Source organism: Adiantum capillus-veneris, chromosome 16 (assembly GCF_014529385.1).
Source record: "Adiantum capillus-veneris isolate H3 chromosome 16, ASM1452938v2, whole genome shotgun sequence".
Lineage (NCBI taxonomy): Eukaryota > Viridiplantae > Streptophyta > Polypodiopsida > Polypodiales > Pteridaceae > Adiantum > Adiantum capillus-veneris.
In genome coordinates, this window is record NC_140946.1 from 87,530,768 (window position 1) to 87,553,660 (window position 22,893).

The following is a 22,893-nucleotide window of genomic DNA, read 5'->3' on the forward strand; positions in this document are numbered from 1 at the left end:
AAAAAGATGCATGCATGTCACCAGCATGTGACTACTATCTATCCTTTTTGTTGATTTCTTTCTTATTATCTATTTACTTTCACTTTTTGGAAACACCCCTCGGAAAATCTAACTGCCCTGCATTGCATAGCTAGTGTGGAACTGTCCAGAGGGAGTCCAGGCCTGAGGGCAAGAGAGCACTAAGGTTGGACAAGGACTATGGTTAGCCAAGTGGGGTCATTGACTAGCCAAAGTGGAATCCTTTGCTATAGAGGCTACATTTCAGTTCTGGATGTGGCCGCAGTGTACAAAGAGGGTCGGATGACCTAGAAAGATACAATGGCAGCATCTCCTAAAATTTAGGGAACTGCTATTTTGGGACCTGAAAATGTGTTGACGTCATTACCTCCGGAATGACAAGGGGAACATTTTCTTACTCTGCCGTGAAGTCAACTGGGCAACCGGTTGGGAGATTTTTAGGCGGCAACCCCGAAACGGGAAAATGCTTGTAAATGTGCCAAGTGGCACATTCTGGTGCACTTGCCTCATGCAACAAGAAGTGGCGCTGAATTTAGGAGGGGAGAGAGCCTCATTTTCAGTTTTTGTCACAGGTTAAGAGCTATGGAGTGCTTGCTTTCCCTCTTATGCACAGTGCGGTGCCAGGAGTGATGCCCTGCACGCTACGCACTGCCCTCTCTCTCCCCTTTGGCAGTATGTTATGCCCCTCTAGTGGGCTCTTCATTTGACCAATGTACAATTGTGTGGGTTCATGCGCGATTGCCGAGGCAAGAGCCTCTTGCACAGGTACTGGATTAGCTAGCGGCTAATCCCCCCGCAGGTACAGGTGAATTCGGAGAGGTTTCACGCCAGAAATCTCGTCCGATTCAAAGGGCAAGTAGCCCTACAGGTGCGGGAGCTCGAGGACTTGCTAGGGATGCGACCGGCACGCGAAACGGAGCCCGAAACAGTGAATTACAGCCTGCTGTGTATTTTTGCAGGTTTAGGGTTTTGGCCCTAAACGGACCCTAATACCCCCAGGAGGTTCGGGGACGCAAGGGGACCGCTGTACAGGCGATCTGGCGTATTTTCAGGGCTGAAAACAGAGAATTCAGCGTGCTGCAGATTCTCGCCAGGTTTTGCAAAGTGCCCGTATGCGTCGGGAAAGTCAGTCAATGCGTGGGAATACTGACCGTGAAAGGTTCTAGTACAGTTATGCTGCCGAAATCGGGCTGGAACAGTGGAAATTCAGCCGAGTTTGTGTGGGGCAGCTTGTAGGAACCACAGCGTTTATTCCCTCTTTTGAACAATAAAGAAATACCGAAAGGGGCGCCTAAGTTAGGGGCCAATCTGGTGTCTGTCTACTCATACAGGTGCAATCTAGCAGCCTGTATCCCTCTCCCCTTTGTTGTGTCTTGAAAGTACAGGTAAAATAGACGACTAATAATGGGTGAAAGCTAAATCAAGGTTTAAAGTAAAGTCTACCGCCCTTTTTGGATTGAACAGGCCGGTTTCATGGTTCCATCGACGGGATTAAATCACTTTTTTCCATAGAAGTGAGCCTTGGTCAGTTTTGGACTTGAAGACACAGGGGATCATAGACCAGACACAGGGAATTGCAATTATGGCTGACAGACCAGATGATGTGACTGAAGAGGTTTCCTCTTCACAGGGTCAACAGACACATGAAGTGGGTGAGTCCTCAAGACCACCACAGACTGATGATGATATATTCAGGACCCAGTTGGCTACTGCTGTGGCTATGTTCACACAAGTAATGCAGAATCCGAGGTTTTTAGCCTTTCTGCAACCTTCGGTTCCGTCTCAGCAAGTTGGGTCACTGGATCATATTCAAAAGCCTGTTAAGGCTCGAACACAGGTGATTCATACCGCACAGTCAATGGAAACACCTGTACACTTGACGGAGAACATGCAGTCTCCACAACGTATGCCTAAGGTGCAAGAACAGGTGGCTGAGATGCCAGTCTTTCAAGCTGTACCAATTCAGCCCGCCACCTTTCAACCGCCTATAGCTGGTTCTAATGGGCAGGGAAGCAACCTACAGGCTATGCAACAGGTCTTCCCACCACCTTCAGTACACCCTGGCTATTTTGGAGGTGGATCCGTATTCCAGAGCATGGCTGGTCATGCACCTGGAAATCAGTTTTATACGCCAGGAACAGTGTTTGGGGGTGCTCAAACGATGATGCCTAACCCCATGTACAGTGTCATGGGTATGCAACCAGGGTTTCAAAGCACTCAGGGACAATTCGGGATGCCACAAGCAAATTTTGGTATGGCTGGAATTACAAATCAGCAGCCAAATATGGCATTTCCAGGTCAAGTTAATAGCGGCCAAGGAACACAGATGAACCCTAATAGTGTTCCCATGTTTCAGTCACTTCCATATGACAATTTAACGCCGCTGGAGAGGCCAACTCCGTACAAAGAAGGTGGCAAAGGGGGAAACTTTACAGAGGCTTCAAAGGTCCGCAAGGCAGCCACTTTCTTGACAGGGAATGCGGGACAATGGTGGACAACTTTATTGCTTCAAGGGCAAGCTCCGTCCACATGGATTTACTTCAAGCAGATTTTTGCAGCAGCATGGTTATCTGATGATTTCGAAGCAGATGTCATGACAGAATGGCACCAGCTTAATGCTGCCACTTGCAGAAATCTGGATGATTACAATCGGAAGTTTTGGAAAGCTCTACTTCCAGTAACTTCCTATAGGTTTGTGCCATTGACAGAACAGATTGAAAAATACTGTTGTGGCCTACCCAAAGGATTGAGAAAATACTGCACAAAGACCAAAGTCACTACTTTGACGCAGCTCATCGAGGTAGCAAACACTGGCAATGGTTTGCTCAAGGGAGAAGATTGTGAATTTAACACTGGCGTCAAGGCAGGATCAGGCAAGAAAAATTCAGCCAAGAAGCACGTTCCCAATGAGGCTCCTAAAGGGACTCAGGAGTCGGCCAACGCAGGGAAAGACAAAGCTACGGCTGAATCAGAAAAAGGACCAGCAAAGAAATGGAAAAGACGTTTTCCTCGCAAGTCAGAAGAGCAAAAGAAGGTCCTGAGGACAGAGAACAAATGCTTTATATGTGAGCAGCCTGGCCACATTGCTTACAACTGTCCTACAAAGAAAAGGCCAGCTGATTCTGAAGACAAGGAAGACAAGAAAGGAAAGAAGCCCATGGCTGGTCTAGTGCCAGATATGGTGGGCGACAAGCCAAATTCAGATGCAAGTGAGCTTTGCAGAGCATGGGGAAAGGTTAGGGATCAAACAGTGCTTATCTTCTTTGATCCAGGTGCCAAAGCCAACTTTATTTCCCCAGAATTGGCTTCAAAGTTGGGAATCAGACCTGAAGAGATGGGGTATACAGCAGAGGCAGGTTTGGCATGTCCTGGCCATACAGAGGCTGTGACACCCATCATTGGAAAGTTGCGTCTACATATCCAGTCCTATGTAGATGCTGAAGAATTTTACATCATGCCACTGGACGGATGTGATGTGTTGTTAGGTATTCCTTGGTTATTTCGTGTACAGGGAATCATGGATGCCTACAACAAAAAGATCACTGTACAGAGCAGGGGAAAGACTCACATTCTGGATGTAAAGCTTAAAGGGGAGTCTATTCCTACTGTATCAGCTTCTGCTATTACTTCTGTAATGAAAAAGCATCTTTCTGCGTACTTGGTTTTTGCACGTGAAGTGTCAGATTGTGATGAATCAAATTTATCTGTGCTAGATAAAGAAAGGTCAATGTTTTTACAACAGTATAGTGACTGTTTTTCCGATTCATTACCGTCTCAATTACCGCCAGAGAGACCCGAGGACCATGCGATAGATTTGGTGCCAGGCTGTAGCCCACCAAATAAGCCTCCGTACAGGGTTAGTGCGGCTCAGCAGAAAGAGATAATGGGCCAAGTACAGGAGCTGTTAGAAAAAGGGCTGATTCAGCCCAGTTCATCTCCATTCTGTTCTCCAGTATTGTTGGTGCAGAAAAAAGATGGCTCATGGCGTATGTGCATCGACTACTGTGCACTGAACAAGAATACCATCAAGAATAGGTTCCCTATACCTAGAATTGATGATATTATGGACAAATTAGAAGGAGCAGCTATGTTTAGCAGGATAGATCTAAAGAGTGGGTATCATCAGATCCGCATTAGATCAGAGGATGTGCACAAGACTGCTTTTAGAACAACGTTTGGCCTTTACGAATTTTTAGTGATGCCCTTTGGTCTCACAAATGCTCCTGCTACGTTTAATAGGATGATGGACAGAATTTTCCGTCCACACCAGCAGTTTGTTGGTACGTTCTTTGATGACATGATAGTCTACTCAAAGAATGAAGAGGAGCATAGGCATCACTTGGCCATTGTGTTCAAAGAGCTACGCAGTCATAGGTTGCTCATCAATGCAAAGAAAAGTGAGTTTTTTCTGGAAGAGATTCACTTTCTGGGACACATTGTCTCAAAGGATGGTGTCAGAATGGATCCTGCAAAAGTCGAAGCGATCAAGTCATGGCCAAATTTGAAGACGGTGCATGATGTCCGAAGCTTTTTGGGACTATGCTCCTATTACAGAAGGTTTATCCGAAATTTCGCTGAGATTGCTTCACCTTTACATGCTCTTCAAAAGAAGGCAGTCACCTTCAGATGGACACAGAAAGAGATTTCAGCTTTTAATCTCTTAAAGGAAAAGATGACTTCAGATCCAGTCATTGTGTTGCCGGATCTTAGGAAGTCATTTGTGGTCCAGTGTGATGCCTGCGGTAGTAGCATTGGTGCAGTGCTAATGCAAGATGGCAGGGTAGTAGCCTATGAGAGCAGAATTTTGCAAGGGCCAGAGATGACCATGCAGGTCTATGAGAAAGAGTTACTGGCTGTGATTCATGCGCTCTTAAGTTGGAAACACTACCTGCTAGGTGCAGATTTCGTTGTCCAAACGGACCATCAGACCTTGCGATACTTCTTGACACAAACAAAGTTATCTGAGAAGCATATGCGATGGGCAAATATCTTGTCCATGTTCCATTTTCAGATTGTGCATGTGGAAGGCAAGAAGAACGTTGTGGCCGATGCCTTGTCAAGGAAGCCACAAATTTCAGCTGTGTCGATTCCTTATCATCATGAACTTGATGATATGAGAGAACAGTATGCAAATGATGAAGATTTTGCAAGGGTCTTCGAGCAACTAATGGATGGACAACGTCATGAACACTATCTTCTTAAAGACGGGTTCATGATGATGCATGGCAGATTGTGTGTCACAAAGCCATTGCGACGCAAAGTTATGGAAGAGAGTCATGTCCCACCGTATGCAGGGCATCGTGGTATCGATGCTACAGTTAAAGCGGTAGAGACATTCTTCTATTGGCCTACATTGAGAAGGGATGTGGATGCCTTTGTGCGAGAATGCCTAATATGCCAAAAGGTCAAGTTTGACAGGCAAAAGGCACCAGGGTTATTGCAACCACTACCTATTCCAGATAAACCATGGGAAAGTATTGCTATGGATTTTATCTTTGATCTTCCAAGAACGCAGACAGGAAATGATGGTATTTGGACCATTATTTGCAGATTCAGCAAACAGGCTCATTTTATTCCTGTCAGGAAGAAGATAAAGCCAGATCAGATGGCACGCTTGTTTATGAGCAATATTTTCAAGTATCATGGCATGCCACAGTCGATTGTTAGCGACCGTGATCCACGCATGACTAGTTTGTTCTGGAAAGGCTTGTTTGAGAATATGGGTACCACGCTCAAATTCTCTTCGTCATTTCATCCTCAAACAGATGGGCAGTCAGAAGAGGCAAATTCTACTGTCCTAGATCTGCTGAAGTGCTATGTGTCAGAACATAAAGGAAAGTGGGAGCAGTATTTGCCATTGGTGGAGTATGCATACAATAATACAGTGCATTCATCAACTGGCAAGGCACCTTTTGAGATAGTTGAAGGTGGCAAGAAAGTTCCTCCCATACTGCATACAAAGGACAAGATATTTGAAGCAGATAAGTATGTTCAAGACATGGATGAAATGTACAAGAAGGTCAAAGTGGCCTTAGAAAGGACTCAGGCAAAGCAAAAGAAAGCAGCTGATCGTCACCGTCGTGAAGTGGTATATTCACTTGGTGATTGGGTGCTTCTACGGTTTGAAAAGGCAAGGTTAAAGAAGATGAAGGGCAAGGAAAGACTGTTTCCAAAGCTCAGCATGCGTTACTATGGGCCTTTTCAAGTGTGCGACATAATCAGTGATGTTGCATATAGGCTGAAATTGCCTGACAGTTGGAAGATTCACAATGCGTTTCATGTGAGTCTTCTCAGACCCTATGTGGGTGATGTGCCAGAAGCTATTCCAGCTGAAGATCAGCCGGAAGTCGAGGAACTTGACGAGATCTTGGTCCCTGAACAGATTTTGGGACACAAAGAAAGGAAAGTGAAAGGCAAGGTTGCTAGGCGTTACTTGGTAAAGTTCAGAAACTATCCACCAATGGATGCTAAGTGGATGGAAGAAGGTGAACTTGCAGAGTCACCAACTGTGTTATCACTTTACCTGGAAGCCTTCGATTTGCAACCTACCTTGACCCCTTGAGTTTCAAAGCTAAATGGATTGTCAGTGTGACAATGGCTTCTGAAACAAATGATGTACAAGGTATTTAAAGTGAGCTCAAATCAAATACCTGTTACATGAATGTTAGAGCTGTACAGATTGTCAGTTTGGCAATTGCTCTTATGGAATGTCCAAAAGTTTGATTAGTGCTATAGAAGTGAGTATTTCTTGTCAGTTTGTCAAGGATACAGTGATTGCTTCTATTGAAGAGTACATGTGTAACTGCATTCTTAAACTGTCGGTTTGGGTATGCTCGAAAGTGTTACGGGATCCAACGTGTACTATAAGACAGTGGCAAAATGTGCAGCTACCAGTTTGTCATTGGAAAGTTAGTGACTCAATTCAATGGCAGAGTGTGAAGCTACCACTATGTCATTGGGACAGGGTTCACACGCAGGCAATACATGAGTCGACGAGGTGTTGAATACACCAGGGTTGACAATGAGCATGTATGTGTCGTACATGTGTCGACAGGTGTTGAATACATCAATGTTGACTAGGAGCTTGTACGACATAGATGCAAACGAGGACGTTTGAGATTTCAAGAGGGGGTATGTCACCAGCATGTGACTACTATCTATCCTTTTTGTTGATTTCTTTCTTATTATCTATTTACTTTCACTTTTTGGAAACACCCCTCGGAAAATCTAACTGCCCTGCATTGCATAGCTAGTGTGGAACTGTCCAGAGGGAGTCCAGGCCTGAGGGCAAGAGAGCACTAAGGTTGGACAAGGACTATGGTTAGCCAAGTGGGGTCATTGACTAGCCAAAGTGGAATCCTTTGCTACAGAGGCTACATTTCAGTTCTGGATGTGGCCGCAGTGTACAAAGAGGGTCGGATGACCTAGAAAGATACAATGGCAGCATCTCCTAAAATTTAGGGAACTGCTATTTTGGGACCTGAAAATGTGTTGACGTCATTACCTCCGGAATGACAAGGGGAACATTTTCTTACTCTGCCGTGAAGTCAACTGGGCAACCGGTTGGGAGATTTTTAGGCGGCAACCCCGAAACGGGAAAATGCTTGTAAATGTGCCAAGTGGCACATTCTGGTGCACTTGCCTCATGCAACAAGAAGTGGCGCTGAATTTAGGAGGGGGAGAGCCTCATTTTCAGTTTTTGTCACAGGTTAAGAGCTATGGAGTGCTTGCTTTCCCTCTTATGCACAGTGCGGTGCCAGGAGTGATGCCCTGCACGCTACGCACTGCCCTCTCTCTCCCCTTTGGCAGTATGTTATGCCCCTCTAGTGGGCTCTTCATTTGACCAATGTACAATTGTGTGGGTTCATGCGCGATTGCCGAGGCAAGAGCCTCTTGCACAGGTACTGGATTAGCTAGCGGCTAATCCCCCCGCAGGTACAGGTGAATTCGGAGAGGTTTCACGCCAGAAATCTCGTCCGATTCAAAGGGCAAGTAGCCCTACAGGTGCGGGAGCTCGAGGACTTGCTAGGGATGCGACCGGCACGCGAAACGGAGCCCGAAACAGTGAATTACAGCCTGCTGTGTATTTTTGCAGGTTTAGGGTTTTGGCCCTAAACGGACCCTAATACCCCCAGGAGGTTCGGGGACGCAAGGGGACCGCTGTACAGGCGATCTGGCGTATTTTCAGGGCTGAAAACAGAGAATTCAGCGTGCTGCAGATTCTCGCCAGGTTTTGCAAAGTGCCCGTATGCGTCGGGAAAGTCAGTCAATGCGTGGGAATACTGACCGTGAAAGGTTCTAGTACAGTTATGCTGCCGAAATCGGGCTGGAACAGTGGAAATTCAGCCGAGTTTGTGCGGGGCAGCTTGTAGGAACCACAGCGTTTATTCCCTCTTTTGAACAATAAAGAAATACCGAAAGGGGCGCCTAAGTTAGGGGCCAATCTGGTGTCTGTCTACTCATACAGGTGCAATCTAGCAGCCTGTATCCCTCTCCCCTTTGTTGTGTCTTGAAAGTACAGGTAAAATAGACGACTAATAATGGGTGAAAGCTAAATCAAGGTTTAAAGTAAAGTCTACCGCCCTTTTTGGATTGAACAGGCCGGTTTCACATGCAGCAAAGCAAAGAAAGATAAAACGACAGCAGGTTATTGATGAAGCGCAAGAGGAAGCTCGGCTTCAAGTACTCAAAAGGAAAGAGAAAGCTGCTCTCAAAAATCAACAAATATCTATATTCCATCAACACTCTGGAACTAGATGACCGACTATGGGAATTACAAAAAGATGCAGTGTCAACGGATGATGAATGGTTAGACGGAATGGACCTTCGCATCAAAGTACAGCTTAACAATCATAGCACAAATGCATTGGTCGATACAAGAGCTCGAGTAAATACTTCCACGTACAAGAAAGACACAAGTCAATCTTTGACAGCAAGATATCGACTATTAAAGGATACAATAAGAACCCAACACCAACATTGGGAATAGTCAACTTAAATGTGATAGTACATGGATGTTCATGCCCTCATCAGTTTGTATGCTTACCAGATGAACACATGAATGAAATAATGATTCTTGGAATCTCATGGATGTAGACGTGCAAGGCAGTACCAGATTGGGATACCAATCAGCTCAATCTATCACCTAAAGGCGGACAACTCATTGTTCCAATTGCACCGAGCAAAGAGGAATGGAAAGGAGGTTATCAGGAGAGCAAACCACAAAGCAATCAATCTTCTCCGTCCTATAACCAAGCAAATGCTACAAGTAGCATGTAAGGAGTCAGGCAAATTTGGGTACCAAAAGCACAGCTTAAGGACAAGCCAATTAAAAGTTGGGTGCCGAAAACATCATCTACTGTACCAAAGATGGTTCTTGGTTCGAAACACAAAGAGAAGCATCTTCGAGCAGGAAACCTAAAACAAAATGGATTTGGAAGAAAAAGAAGTACTTATCTTCTCCGCAAACTGTCAAACCAATGAAGCAATGGAGAGTTAAGTCTCAAAACATTCGACCACAACATTTCATTGAAGAAAAAACAAGATACCAATGGCGGGTAAAAGTTCGACAACAACCATTAGTGATATCAACAGTTCAGGAAATCAGCGCGTCAAAGCATCCTAATGGTACAATAAAGCAAAGCAAAGAGCACACAAGCTACAAGACTTGCTCTTTGGAAATGGCAAAAGAAAACCTCGAGATCAGAAACCCTCGAGTTAATTACTCAAGACCCAACTCTTGCACAACATAATGGTTTTAACTACATTGATCTTCAAAGCATGGTAGAGCCAACCAAGGCTATGTATAGACACCATCGTTCAACCCATGCACACAGTCGTCCCGAAGTACGCCATCTAGGAGGAGTGGAAGGGAACTAAGTAATTAAGAGCAATGTTTGAAGAGGGAGGAAAATGTGTGATTTTTTGCAAAATTACTTAATAATGCCTTTAACAAGTTATCAACATGAGAAATTTAACTTATAACATCTCCTTGATGAGTGTAAATAGTGTATATACGATGAGAAAATCATCAAAAATTGATCTTTTTTGGTTAGTTTTCATCATTTTTCTTCATATTGCGACTTAAAAAGGGAGAAATTGACCAAAAATAATAAAGCTGTGTTTTTTAATGGCTGTTCATAATTATTGGATTTTCACTTTTCTTTTTTAGCGCATTTTGTTATTTTCTTTGATCTTTTCAATAAATAGATCAAAAATTAAAAATAAATAGCAAATGAGCTCAGATAGAAAAACTGAAGATACGTTGATGATTAGAAGGACAAGACGGACAGGTACAAAAAATTTCAATCAAATCGACAGATGGAAGCGGAAAGCCTAAATTAGGTGGCCAAGGCTTACTTTCGCAAATTTTTGCAGAATGAGCTACATGAATCCGATTGAGGAAATTTTTTAGTCTAACATAGATTTTGTCACGAGGACGTGGCAGTTATTAACCATGTCACAGAGATGTGGCAACTGCTAACCTTGGTTGTTGGTTTCTTTCCAATGGGGTTTATTTTATTTGTTTTGAGACCCTCTTTTTGAAGTAGCAAACGGTCGGACATTGTATGGCCAATGTGAACGGTAGATTCATCCGCAGACGGGAAGTGGTCGGCACTGGAATTTGTACGGTAAGAGGATGTCTAGGCTCAGAGCAAGATCATATAGGTCCCCCCGTCGCACTTAGCAAGTTGGTGGATACTAGGAAGTGAACTCAATTAAGGCGTAAAGTCAAGGTGGGACTACCAACAAAAAGTATCCGACAGTTGGGCCACATTGCATTTTTGGATGCGGTCCCAATGAGGATAGATGGTTAGAAGACCAGTGGGAGCCCAACAGAAGCATCTCCTAAAATTTAGGGAACTGCTATTTTGGGCCGTGAAATGTGTTCGGGTCATTACCTCCGGTATGACTAGGGGAACATTTTATAACTCTGCCGCGAAGTCAACTGGGCAACCGGTCAGGATATTTTTAAGCGGCAAGCCCGAAACGGGCAAATGCTTGTAAATACGCCAAGTGTCAACTTTTCATGCACTTTCCTCTTGCAGAAGAATTGGCGCTGAATTTAGAGAAGGGAGAGGCTTCATTTGCAACCTGTCACAGGTTAAGAGCTATGGAGTGCTTCCTTTCCCTCTCATGTACAGTGTGGTGCTAGGAGTGATGCCCTGCACACTACACACTGCTCTCTCTCTCCCCTACGTGCAGTTATGTGATGCCCCACAAGAGGGCTACTCATTTGACTGATGTACAATTGTGTGGGTTCATGCTTTTGTGCTGAGGCAAGAGCCTCCTTGAGCAGGAACAGGGGTAGCTAACTGCTGCTCCAAAGCAGGCACTGGTGAGGGTCATAACCTCACCGTACAGGTGCAAAATCAGCGCTGTGTATGCGCTGTAAATTCACTGTTTTTCAGCCATACGGACGCCAGGATCATTGGGAATCGTGCCCCACTGGCAAAGGACAGTTAGGGGATTGTTTGGGGCTGAAAACAGGGCAAAAACCACTAAATACAGCGCGCTGAATTTACTGTTTTTGGACAGGAATCAGAGGGTATACGACAGTGCAGGCGAGTTCCAGCAGGGGAATTGATTTCGCACAAGTTTTGGGGCTGTTATGCTGCCGAAATTTGGCCAAATCAAATGGTATCTAGGTGGATACACGTGAAGGATTCCCAGGACCTTACCTTGTAATTTACCCTCCTAAAGAATAAAGAAATACCGAAAGGGGCGCCAATTTTGGGGCCTACAGGTTGTCGGCGTCTGCTCGGAGCATTCTAGCTTCCGAGCCGTGTGTGTATTCAAGTGTTAACTCCCGTCGCAGGTTCTCTTTACAAAGTGCTCTGTGTGTGTGTTTGAAGTAAAGAATTTCGGGTGAAAGCAAACGCCTACTGCCCCACGGGCCGGTTTCAGATTTCATGGCCTAGTAGGACTAACAGGGGAATTTTGGAAAAAATGGTTCAAGAAGCGAGTATAGATATCCAAAGTAGTTTACAATCACTTCATTTCCACTAGTTGCCCTTGGAGAAGAGAGCTCTCGACTTTCTTCGCGCGTGATTTTTGGAGTTTACAGTCGCCCGTTTACAGCGCCGTCTCACACAAGACATGAGGGGTAAGTTCTATACTTATCAATGATCACTTCTATATGGCCGGTAGCAAATCTAAGCTCCAGGCAAAAAACCTTAGAAACCGAGCAAAGTGTACGAAGTCCTATGACCAAAAATTGACCATAGCGGCCTGTCAGCTCAACCAAATCGGATGAGACTTGAACTGTAGCATGTCCCTATATAATAGAACACTTCTATATCACTAGATAACCATTCGAAAGGGGTCGAGAGGGGTTCCAAGTAGAAAAGCTAGGTTTTTGTCGGATGCCAAAATTGGATTCTGACTTCACAGACAGCTTATAGACGGGGTCTATACACAATGTATATGGATGGTTTCATAAAAACTATCAAGGTAAGCTCTTGGAAAGCAGAAAACAGCTCGAACGCTACAAAGCGTCAAATTTGATATATGAAGTCAAATTGACCCCAAATGGACCAAAACTGGATGGGTAGCTTCAGGACTATGTAGCGGACAAGTCCAAAGTTTCAAAACGGACTAACCAACTCCACAGGCTATCTAGTCACAAAAATTGGTGATTTTAGAGTCGACAAAGTACGAAGTGATGCCGACAAAACAAAACTTTACCAAATTCAATTTAAGACTTGTTTTAGGTGTATTGAATATGTTTAAGTCAAAAATTGTCAAGTTTAGCAAAAAAGTTGACTGTTGTAAATAATTGCGATTATTTACTTTTGTACTTTTTTGGCTTGAAAATGGTACCTTCACTTCACCTATTACTTGTACATACCTATTATATGTCACATTTCAAGTATGAACCAAAATGATCGAGGAAAACTTGGAAAATTGTCAAAAAACGCAAAGAAGTATTTCCAAACCAATTTTTGAGTTATCTGTTACATTTTTTGATGCAAATCACCTCATATCTCATACATAGGGTCTACATTGTGCTTAGAACCAAGTTGCACCAAAAAATGTTCATTTTGATGAAAAAGTTAATAATCGTAATTATTTACTTTCTTGTCAAAATGGGAGAAAATTGCAACTTTGACATTATGGGACCAAAGCACATGATGTCCCAAGCCCACTAACCAGGTTTGAGTAAATTTGGATCTCTAAATCTCTAAATCCCTTTATATCTACTGTTTCAGAGATTGAAAGCTTAAATCTGACACCATTTTCACCCAATGCACTCAAATGAGCCCACATTTCACTCAGAGATGTAGTTGCAACTACATTCACCCAAGTGTTGAAGTCGACAACCAGGTAACCAATCGATCACGCGCAGTATGTGCTAACAACGTTGAAGGGCACCAAAAAAGAAGGTAAAATCACCTATCTGGGCGCGCCTAAAGTACTGACAAGAATAGCATACCATACTATTGGCATGACAGACAATTTGCCGCCAGTCCCAGATCAGAACACATGGATTGTGTCTGCAACAGTCTTCTCCAAGAACCACCCGTTCATCAAAGAGAGTTTACAAGTCAGATGAAGAATCGACAGAGCTCTCTCATGAAGCTCATAGCAATGAAAGCTCGGATAATGAAGAGAGAAGGGCCAAGATTGAAGAGATAAAGAAGAAAGTAGTAGCTCCACACCAAGAGGAACCTCAACAGAAAAAGGCGAGATTTGAAAGAGAAAAACAACTTATGAAAGAAGCCGCCATGCTGTAGGTGAGGACCCGGAAAGGTGGGTTTCCAAAGAGATAAGGGGTCCCAGAACTAAGAACCCTGCAATGAAAGAAGCACAGGACCCCGCAGACTTCCTTGAGCGTATGTATGCAGAGGCAGAAGCCCTCAAGTTAAAAGAAGCTCAAGAAGCTGAGAGAAAAGCAAGAGAAGATGCAGCAGAGCAACGAAGACAAGCGGAGGCTATAGAGCAAAGCAGGACACAGCACGACCAAGAAGAAATGTCTCCGAAGCCTAACTCACCCTCTACAGAACATGCAGACTACCCAATGCTAAGCCCTCCCCCTTCATCAACAGTTAAACCCAATGAGGGCGAGGAAGCCAAAGACAGAGCTTCAACCACAAGGAGCAGCCAGTTTTGAGGAGTTCAAAGCAACAGAAACAGAGGCCACACCATCTACGACCACCCAACAAGAAACGGTCGAGGCATCCACGAAGCCTCAAGAAGCAAAAGCAATCAAGGCAACCACAACGCCTCAAGGTGAAGAACAATCCCCGCCGTAACCACAAGCAGCCACCACAACACCACCCAAGGAGCCACACACAGAGATTGCTGAAACATCTAGGTAACCTACAGAGCATGAAGCATGGGAGACGAATGACGAAGTCATCCTGCAAGTAAATGAATATGCCAAACAGATGCAGGAGATGACCGAAAAAATGCGAACAACAGCACTTAGCCGCAGTGCTAAGGCTAGAGAGCTGGGGATGGTCATCGATGCTCTACAAGGAGAATTAGATGACATTATGAATGTCATCTCCGATCTACAAAGACAAATCCAAGCGCTGAAAGCTGAAGTCGAACAACACCAGCTAGCCAAAGAGAAGCAACAAAAAGAAATGGAGGAGCTGAACGAACTTCTTACCAAGTTATCAGATGCTTGCAAGACCAAAGACCAACAGTTGACAGAGGTAACCAATGAACTCCTAACCACAACTCTATCAGTACAGAAGATCCAAGTACAACTTGACGTAGCAAATGCCTCTCTGCAAATACTCAGAGCAAAGGATCAATGATCAGGCAATCTTTTTGAGACAGATAAGAGAAAATCCTTCTGTCGCCTCGATCAAAGGCATGAATGAAGTCTATAAGGCTTTGGAAAAGAGGAATAGGGATCTCAAGCTAGAGCAATCACAAAGAAGAGACCTTGCACTAATGCGGATACAACGAGAAGAACAACTGCTCAAGGAGATAGCCGAGCTAAAGAGAGTCAATCAGCTGTTGCGAGAGGGTCAACCAGAGACACAAGAAGAAGCTGGTACCTCTGAATAACAAAACGTTGAAATTCCCTCAGTCCCTTTTGTTGAGATGGAAACATAGCCGATAGAAGGGCTAGGAGGAGAAGAAGACTTTCAAGTATCACTTACAGATGCCGAGCAAGTACCCATGATCCAGCTGTCTAAGGCTGAGCAAGAAGCACTCAAGGAGCAGGTTGCTCATGAGACAGATGCAGAATGGAAAGCAGCGATGGATTGGGAGTTGAGAGTTCTTCACTCAGTCAATGTCACTCAACTCACTCCCAACCAAATCAATGCACAATGGCATCAACAATCATTGCCATATATTTTAATCAAGGTAGAGCTATTATAGGTAAAAGAAAGACTATATAAAGAGATGCAGGAAGAAGGCGCAGAGGAGAGAGAAAGAGATGGATGAACAAGAATCCAAGATATTTGATTCTGTTCACAAGAGCACCTGCAGCGCTTCAGAAAGGCCCAACCTTTTGTCGTGTACCACGGGTAAGGACATGGTAAGCACATGAAGCACTGAAGAAGAAGCGGTTTACATGGCTAAACTATCCACGATTGCCAGCTCCAGAGCAGGGAACACCGACAGAGGAATACATGGTGAAAACCCTAACGGGCGCCATGACTTTCTTCAAAAGTCTTCCGGACCTCTCATGTGGCATGCTATACAAGATCTGTCGAATGTTGCTCACATGTATTGAAGCTTTTCACGAGCTAGAGCAAGCAGGAGCACCATGGATGTCATTCCTCGAAGGTAATAAGGGTCTCTGCTACGACTTAAGTGGTCAGCCTTCCGAAGAATTCCTGTACGACTTCTACGTCGGATGTATGTTTTTGCTATCTAGCAATATGTTGGCGTTTAAGGAAGCATTTTATATAGGTTTCTTCACTTGGCGAACGCAGATATTTGGGCCAATGATAAGCAACCTAACATCCAGATTTGTTGGCTATTCAGCCATTGAGCTTAAAAACAGAGTCACCATGCAGTTCTTGTAGGTTCCTGACAAAGAGAGAAGACCTAGATATAAAAAAGCTTTACACGCGCTTAAAGACCACCTCGCCAGCCGTCAACTCGAAGACTACTTCAGCCCATAAAGCTGTGTCAAGGGACGACACAGGCGAGGAGGGGAGGAATGTTAGCAGCAAGCTAACTCTGATACCATTGTTCGGAGCTTTCCTTGTAAAAACATTTGTTATTTTGATGAATCGGGAATATTGTAACTCTTGCTTTCCAGATAAACCTTGTAATCGATGAGTCGGGGCTACATGCTTCCAGATTGTATCAACCTGTCTTTAGTTAAGAGCTCCCAGATTATTAGTTTTGACCACCGAAAACCTTGGTTAAGGTATAAAAGCCAATTTTTATAAGTTTTTTAGAAGTTTTGGATAATAGAAACACAACATGAGCTAAGGACGCTCACTTCTCTCCTTCTTGTGCTTCCTACTCCCTACTCGGTTGTCACATTGCAGTCGCGTCTGTTGCTTTGCAACCGCAGGTAAGAGCTCTACGCATTGACGTAAACATTTCATGGTAATCCGTAGCTTTTGGCGTCGTCGACCCGCAGCCTAATCTCATCATAAGTAGGAATTTAAGCTTTAAAATCGAAAACTAAGTATAGGTGAGGTATTGGGACATCATTGCTAAGCATTTAGATGCATTCCGGGTCTAAAACGATTAGGTAAAAACTCACTGCTGTTAATAATCACGATTTTTGCACTTGACCTAAAGTGAAATTTGAGACTATAAGCATGTGTGCTTAGGTCTTATAAACATGTCCTAGAAGTCTCGTAACATTTGGATATCGTTTGATGCTGTAATGGATGAGCGATTAGCTTTTGGTGATTTCAGTCATTTGAGTGTAGCTTGAGTTAAATGCGAGTTGTTTGTTGTTTTCCAAGAGATTGACAACCTCTTGTAGCCTCTATGTACTAGTCGAGTCAACTTCGTCCCATAGATTGACAATTATATTCGTGGCTTTCGTTACGTCTGCAATAAGATAAGAGTGAGGTTAGACACTCGTCCCACATTGGGGATTAGTGTATGCACACACGCTAACCTTTATGCTAATCAAGGTTGTTAATCGTTGCATTCTTTACTAATCCTCGTGGTCACATCCTAATCACAAGCTCACCCAAGCTAATGGAGTTATGGTTAGAGCAATGCACAAATCCTTAATCTACACACACTACTAGAATCAAACACACAATAGGCAATCAAGAATTAGAAATCGATTAGTTCTTAATCTACACCATCAAGACACTAATACACAACTCAATGAAAAGCAAGAGAAAGACAAACGCGTCTGTTGCGTTGCAACCGCAGGTAAGAGCTCTACGCATTGACGTAAACATTTTATGGTAATCCGTAGCTTTTGGCGTCGTCGACCCGCGGCCTAATCTCATCATAAGTAGAAATTTAAGCTTTAAAATCGAAAACTAAGTATAGGCGAGGTATTGGGGCATCATTGCTAAGCATTTAGATGCATTCCGGGTCGAAAACGATTAGGTCAAAAACTCATTGCTGTTAATAATCGCAATTTTTGCACTTGACCTAAAGTGAGATTTGAGACCATAAGCATGTGTGCTTAAGTTTTATAAACATGTTCTAGAAGTTTCGTAACATTTAGATGTCGTTTGATGTTGTAACGGATGAGCGATTAGCTTTTGGTGATTTCAGTCATTTGAGTGTAGCTTGAGTTAGATGCGAGTTGGTTGTTGTTTTCCAAGAGATTGACAACCTCTTGTAGCCTCTATGCACTAGTCGAGTCAACTTCGTCCCATGGATTGACAATTATATTCGTGGTTCTCGCTATGTCTACAGTAAGATAGGAGTGAGGTTAGACACTCGTCCCACATTGGGGATTAGTGTATGCACACACGCTAATCCTTATGCTAATCAAGGTTGCTAATCATTGCATTCTCTACTAATCTTCGTGGTCACATCCTAATCACAAGCTCACCCAAGCTCATGGAGTTATGATTAGAGCAATGTATGCACAAATCCTTAATCTACACACACTACTAGAATCAAACACACAATAGGCAATCAAGAATTAGAGAGCGATTAGTTCTTAATCTATACCATCAAAACACTAATATACAACTTAATGAAAAGCAAGAGAAAGACAAAAGGACTCATCTTCATTGGATGCATATAATCGGTCTGTGAAGAGAGTACATGCGGTTCCATGCTTCCACCTCCATAGCTTCCTTCTTCTCCTTCTCTACTCTAGGTTTCTCTCAAAATGATATCTCCTCTTTTACATGAGCTACATTCACTTATATACCTAAGGTTTTAAAAGTTATGGCCGGCCGCCCAAAGTACATGAAGTGAATAAATAGATACGACTTGGAACTCAATGTGAGCCCATGAATATATACATAGCAAATAGAAAAATAATGTCCATGAGAAGGTGAAAAAAGATTTCCAGAAATGTAGGGTCTCCTCTCGGCTCACAACCATCTTTTGAAACCAATAGTTTGCGTACACGAAGATGTCATGAATGCTTGCAAACATATGACAGTGGGAGATCTTACCTGGCGTTTTAGCAGCGATATGACAGGGTTTGGAGCAGTCTTTATGAGCAAGGTAACTTACTACTGATAACAGGGCATGGGCCATTTATGAGAAATTTCAATTCACAATTAACTAGATAAGTTTATACTAGGAGTTTGTTCCCACTAACCTTGGGACGTCAAATTATAACGTGGTGGCCATGTATTGTACAACTCTCAAGTGGAGAATGCTAATATGGCTTCTGATGTGTCCTCTCTTATTTTCAATAGTATGTTTTATATGCAGGTTGCTTCCTTTCGTGCAACATTGGAAGAGATCAATGATTCTTCTCTGCTAGTGCATGTGGTCGATATAAGGTATTGATTTTATAGCAAGGAAACTCTTCATTTGTTGTCTGACATATATTTAGAGTTAGCTAAAGATGTTCAAGATTTATGCATTATAACGCAGGCACGATTCCAAGTTTTCCAGGGCATCGCCTTGTGTAAAGTTAATTTATGCGGTTGTTGCAGCCACCCTCTTGCCAAAGAGCAAATGGTAGCTGTCGATAATGTCCTTTCGGAACTCAATGTGGGGCATATTTCTAGGTTGAATGTCTGGAATAAGGTAAACGTTTTACATATTTTTACTGATTTGAGCTTGGATTAGAATTTACAGTATGTGCAAGAGTTCAGTTCCTTACATGATTATTTGGAACTTGTATGTTACGAGCATGAACTGCTTCTCTTTGTTGTCAACACTGGTTCATTGCTTCTTAGTTAACGAACTTTTGGGCTGTGATATATGTGTGAATGGGGATAAGGGAAGATGGTGGCCTTTGGAAGATCAAAGAATTTTAAAGGCTGTTATTGGCTATAGCCTTTAATGACTGTTCATGGCTCTTACATTTGCAGCAACAGCATGTGTGTTGCGAACTTATGTGGCTATGAATTGCCTGATCAATTTTTGGGAGTCAGATCAGTCACATGTTTTTCTTCGAAACCTTAAAACCACAATTGTGGCCATCTGGGTTTAATGGTCTAGTGGTTCGTGTTCTGTCTACTCTAGCTTGCCCAGAGTTTTTCATATTTGTGACCTCTGCAATGAAACTTCTTGAAAGTGTGCATGATCTTCAAAATTTTAATCTTTGTTTTTGTTTTTTCCCTAAAAGAAGCACTTGAGAAATCTTTTGCGCATGTTTATTTTTTGAGGTGGTTTGGAGCAGACCGGTTTCTCTCTTTCTACAGATTGACAAGGCACCTTCGAAGAAGCATGAAGAATTTGAAAATAGGGGTGATGTGATCTGCATATCAGCTGCTACTGGTGAAGGTGTGGATATCTTTTGCAAGGCCATACAGGAGAAATTAAAGGTGGACAATCTCTCTTAAAATTTCAAGAGGAACTGTGGGTCATATGTGTGCCACAAGAAGAATTCACAATTGTTCTTGGTGTCAACAGGACTCTATGGTGTGGGTGGATGTGCTAGTACCATATGCCAAGGGAGAGTATGTAAATAGTGTGCATCGGCTAGGGGTTGTGGAGTCCATGGTAGCTGCTCGTCTTTATTCTTGTGTTGTTTTGGTAGATGAATAGTAGACTGACAGTTTTTGTGATTACAGGAGTATGTAGAGGATGGTATTGCCTTGAAGGCTCACGTTCCCTTGCGGCTATCTCGGCAATTACAACCTATGCGGAAGACATCCGATTAGGCATATCATTATCTTCTGTATGTGGGTGGTAAACCACCTGCCCCCTGTAACTTCTAATGTAAACTTGCAAATTGGAATCGTTGCCGATTATTTTGATTTCCAAGAGAGAAGGGCCCTGTACATTTAAAGTTGTAATATGCCTGTACAAATTTTATGTACAACAATCTGAAAGCGTTAAAGAATTTGCTAACAAGGCCTCTGGAGACTGACGCAGGTGTTGCCTCTCTCTAGTTGGTTGAGAGAGAGAGAGAGATGAAATGAAATGTTATATTATTGTCTTCTAAATTCCATATTTACCTATGAGACCAAAGAGATTACATCATGGTGAATCTGATACAAGGTCTGGTGTTGCCTCTCTCTAGGGGTGTGTGTGTGTGTGTGTGTGTGTGTGTGTGAGAGAGAGAGAGAGAGAGAGAGAGAGAGAGAGAGAGAGAGAGAGAGAGAGAATGAAATGGTTTATTAATGTCTTCAAAAGGCCAAAATGACCTACTAGACCAATCCGTTTCAAATTGGTATAATGAGTGATGAGGCCATCCTCATGTGAACTTTGGATGTTGAGATAGTATAGTTCGAACTCTCTGTTGCAGTCTCTGTCAGTGATGTGAAGCTCCTCATTCTAGTCGGCGTCTCGATCTCCCTAGCTCCAATGCTCGGTCAATGAGAGAACTGCGGGTGTGAGTATGAGTTGAGCTCTGCAGTTGTGGCTGCTCTTGTATGTGTCCAGTGTCTGGCGTGAAGAAATCAGTAATCTGTCTATGGGATTTTCTCTAGATGTGTATCCATATTCTGACCAATGCCACTTGTAACTCGCGAGATAGATGTGTATCCATATAGCCGGGTCGAATCACAAACCCATCCCTTGCGAGTTGGAGAAGATGCCCTCCATAGAAAGTCAACTTCGTGACCAAGTCTTGTGTCGGCTTTATCCATGTCATCTTGGTGTCCAATTGGGTAAAGTCTTGGCGAATGAGTCGAGTAGTCTCCACATGTGTAAGAGACATCAATGGTGCATAAGGGAGTATTGGAAGGGAGGTAACTTGTTCATGTAGAAGCCATGTATCTAGAACCATCATGATATTTGTGCATACCAATATGATGTGTTTCTTTGTAAAGCTTACTGTCTGTAGAGTCAAGGGTCAATCTTGCATATTTGTCTCTGGTAGTATCGCACTAGCTGTGCATAATATAAACTCCATAGGGGTGGTTGCTAACTCTGCTCTAATAATCTTGTGTGGCATGGAGGCCTTGGCTCTAATCAATTCAGAGATCATAGATACCAAGGGCCTCTCTATACCTCTCCACCCAGCTCTTTTCAAAGAAAACCTTGGCCTAGTGAAAATTGCCCCAAGATAAGCATGTATTTGTGTACTCCACAGTCTCTTGACCATAATGAATGTAGGTGTTGATCTCTTGATCCACTACGGTGTGGTGTTAAATGCCGTAATCTTGGTTGTACCAAGGTTTACAGACAATCCACTATCCTTTGTAAGGCTATGTAATGCATCCAAATGTCACTTGATACCCTTTTGAGTCAATGATCAACGCAATATTATTAGCATATAGCAACAATGTAATCCATGTCCCTATCAACTCGGCATTTGTGTCATTGTCTTTGTCAATGTAATCAGAAACCTCATATATATATATATATATATTAAATAGAGTAGGAAACAATGGACAACCTTGTTTCACTCCAATAGAGGTGAACTAATTTAGATATCCCCTCTGGATTGCGTACATGTCCCACCACTAATTTCTATAGAGTTGTGATGCCTCGAATCCACTCCTCATATAGATCATGGCTTTGAAATTAATCTCATGCCCAAGAGTCTTTACATAAGGATAAGTGGCCAATAGACAGACCATGGTTGTATGATTAGAGTTGCAAACAACTCATCAAGGAATAAGGATGGAGTTTGTCTAAATGTGAAATTGACCATTGGTAAATGTCATACATCAACAAAACTTCTTCATATAGGAGATGTCTACCTATTCTCTTATCCTTGGGTACCCATACATCATAGCCCTATAGAGAGGCTTATACCACAACGAGCGTTGACACGAGCTAAACATTCATGATCACATGTGCGGAGAGCTTGACATACATTCATTGAGATACCATGAAGATTGAAGATTTGGTTGTCGAAGAGCCAACCACCTATCACACCCTAGGTTGATATGATCCATAGCTCACTTGAGATTTCTATCGACCATGCTATTGGTTTAGAGTTAGATAGGAGTCAGCCATTGAGGGATCTTGAGCCACAAAGTCCATTGACCACATAATCACAGGATGGTGTCCTTCCTAGACTCATTAATTGTGCTACAGATTCTTTTATCTAACCAATGACCATTAGATAGAGAGCTAGGAGATTGCATATTTTATTGATTGGAGAGAGTTCTCTTATCCATCCTAGTTGCACTTTACTCTCGACTTGTGCATATTGATTATGGTGTTTTAAATATACTTTTTTTCCTTTTTTTTTTTTTGGGCCTCTAAGCATCCAAGTATGAAACCTTAGTTTAGGACTTGTTTTTATTTGTATTTAGGTAATAAAACTTTCACTTTTATGTTGATACACCTTTCTAGGTGGTAGTGTTCATCTTATGAATTTGGAGCATAGATAGACTTGAGCTTTCACATACCATGGATATATTGAGCTCCAACATC

The 22,893-nt window shown here is 43.0% G+C and overlaps 1 protein-coding gene across 2 annotated transcripts in view; it reads left to right on the plus strand.

The window, feature by feature from the left end:
- Window positions 1–20,522, plus strand: part of LOC147439402 (uncharacterized) — a 69,098-nt gene extending 48,576 nt beyond the window's left edge. Inside the window, exons 9-13 of one of the 2 annotated variants that reach the window (XM_086485253.1) lie at window positions 18,820–18,890; window positions 19,047–19,140; window positions 19,761–19,883; window positions 19,972–20,061; window positions 20,133–20,522. In XM_086485253.1, the coding sequence (XP_086341379.1) occupies window positions 18,820–18,890; window positions 19,047–19,140; window positions 19,761–19,883; window positions 19,972–20,061; window positions 20,133–20,222 (468 nt within the window). In that variant the 3' untranslated portion in view covers window positions 20,223–20,522. Of the gene's footprint in view, window positions 1–18,819; window positions 18,891–18,984; window positions 19,141–19,760; window positions 19,884–19,971; window positions 20,062–20,132 lie in introns of those variants that run through there. The other variant, XR_015184594.1, reaches the window with a different exon arrangement.
- The last annotated feature ends 2,371 nt before the right edge of the window (window positions 20,523–22,893 follow it).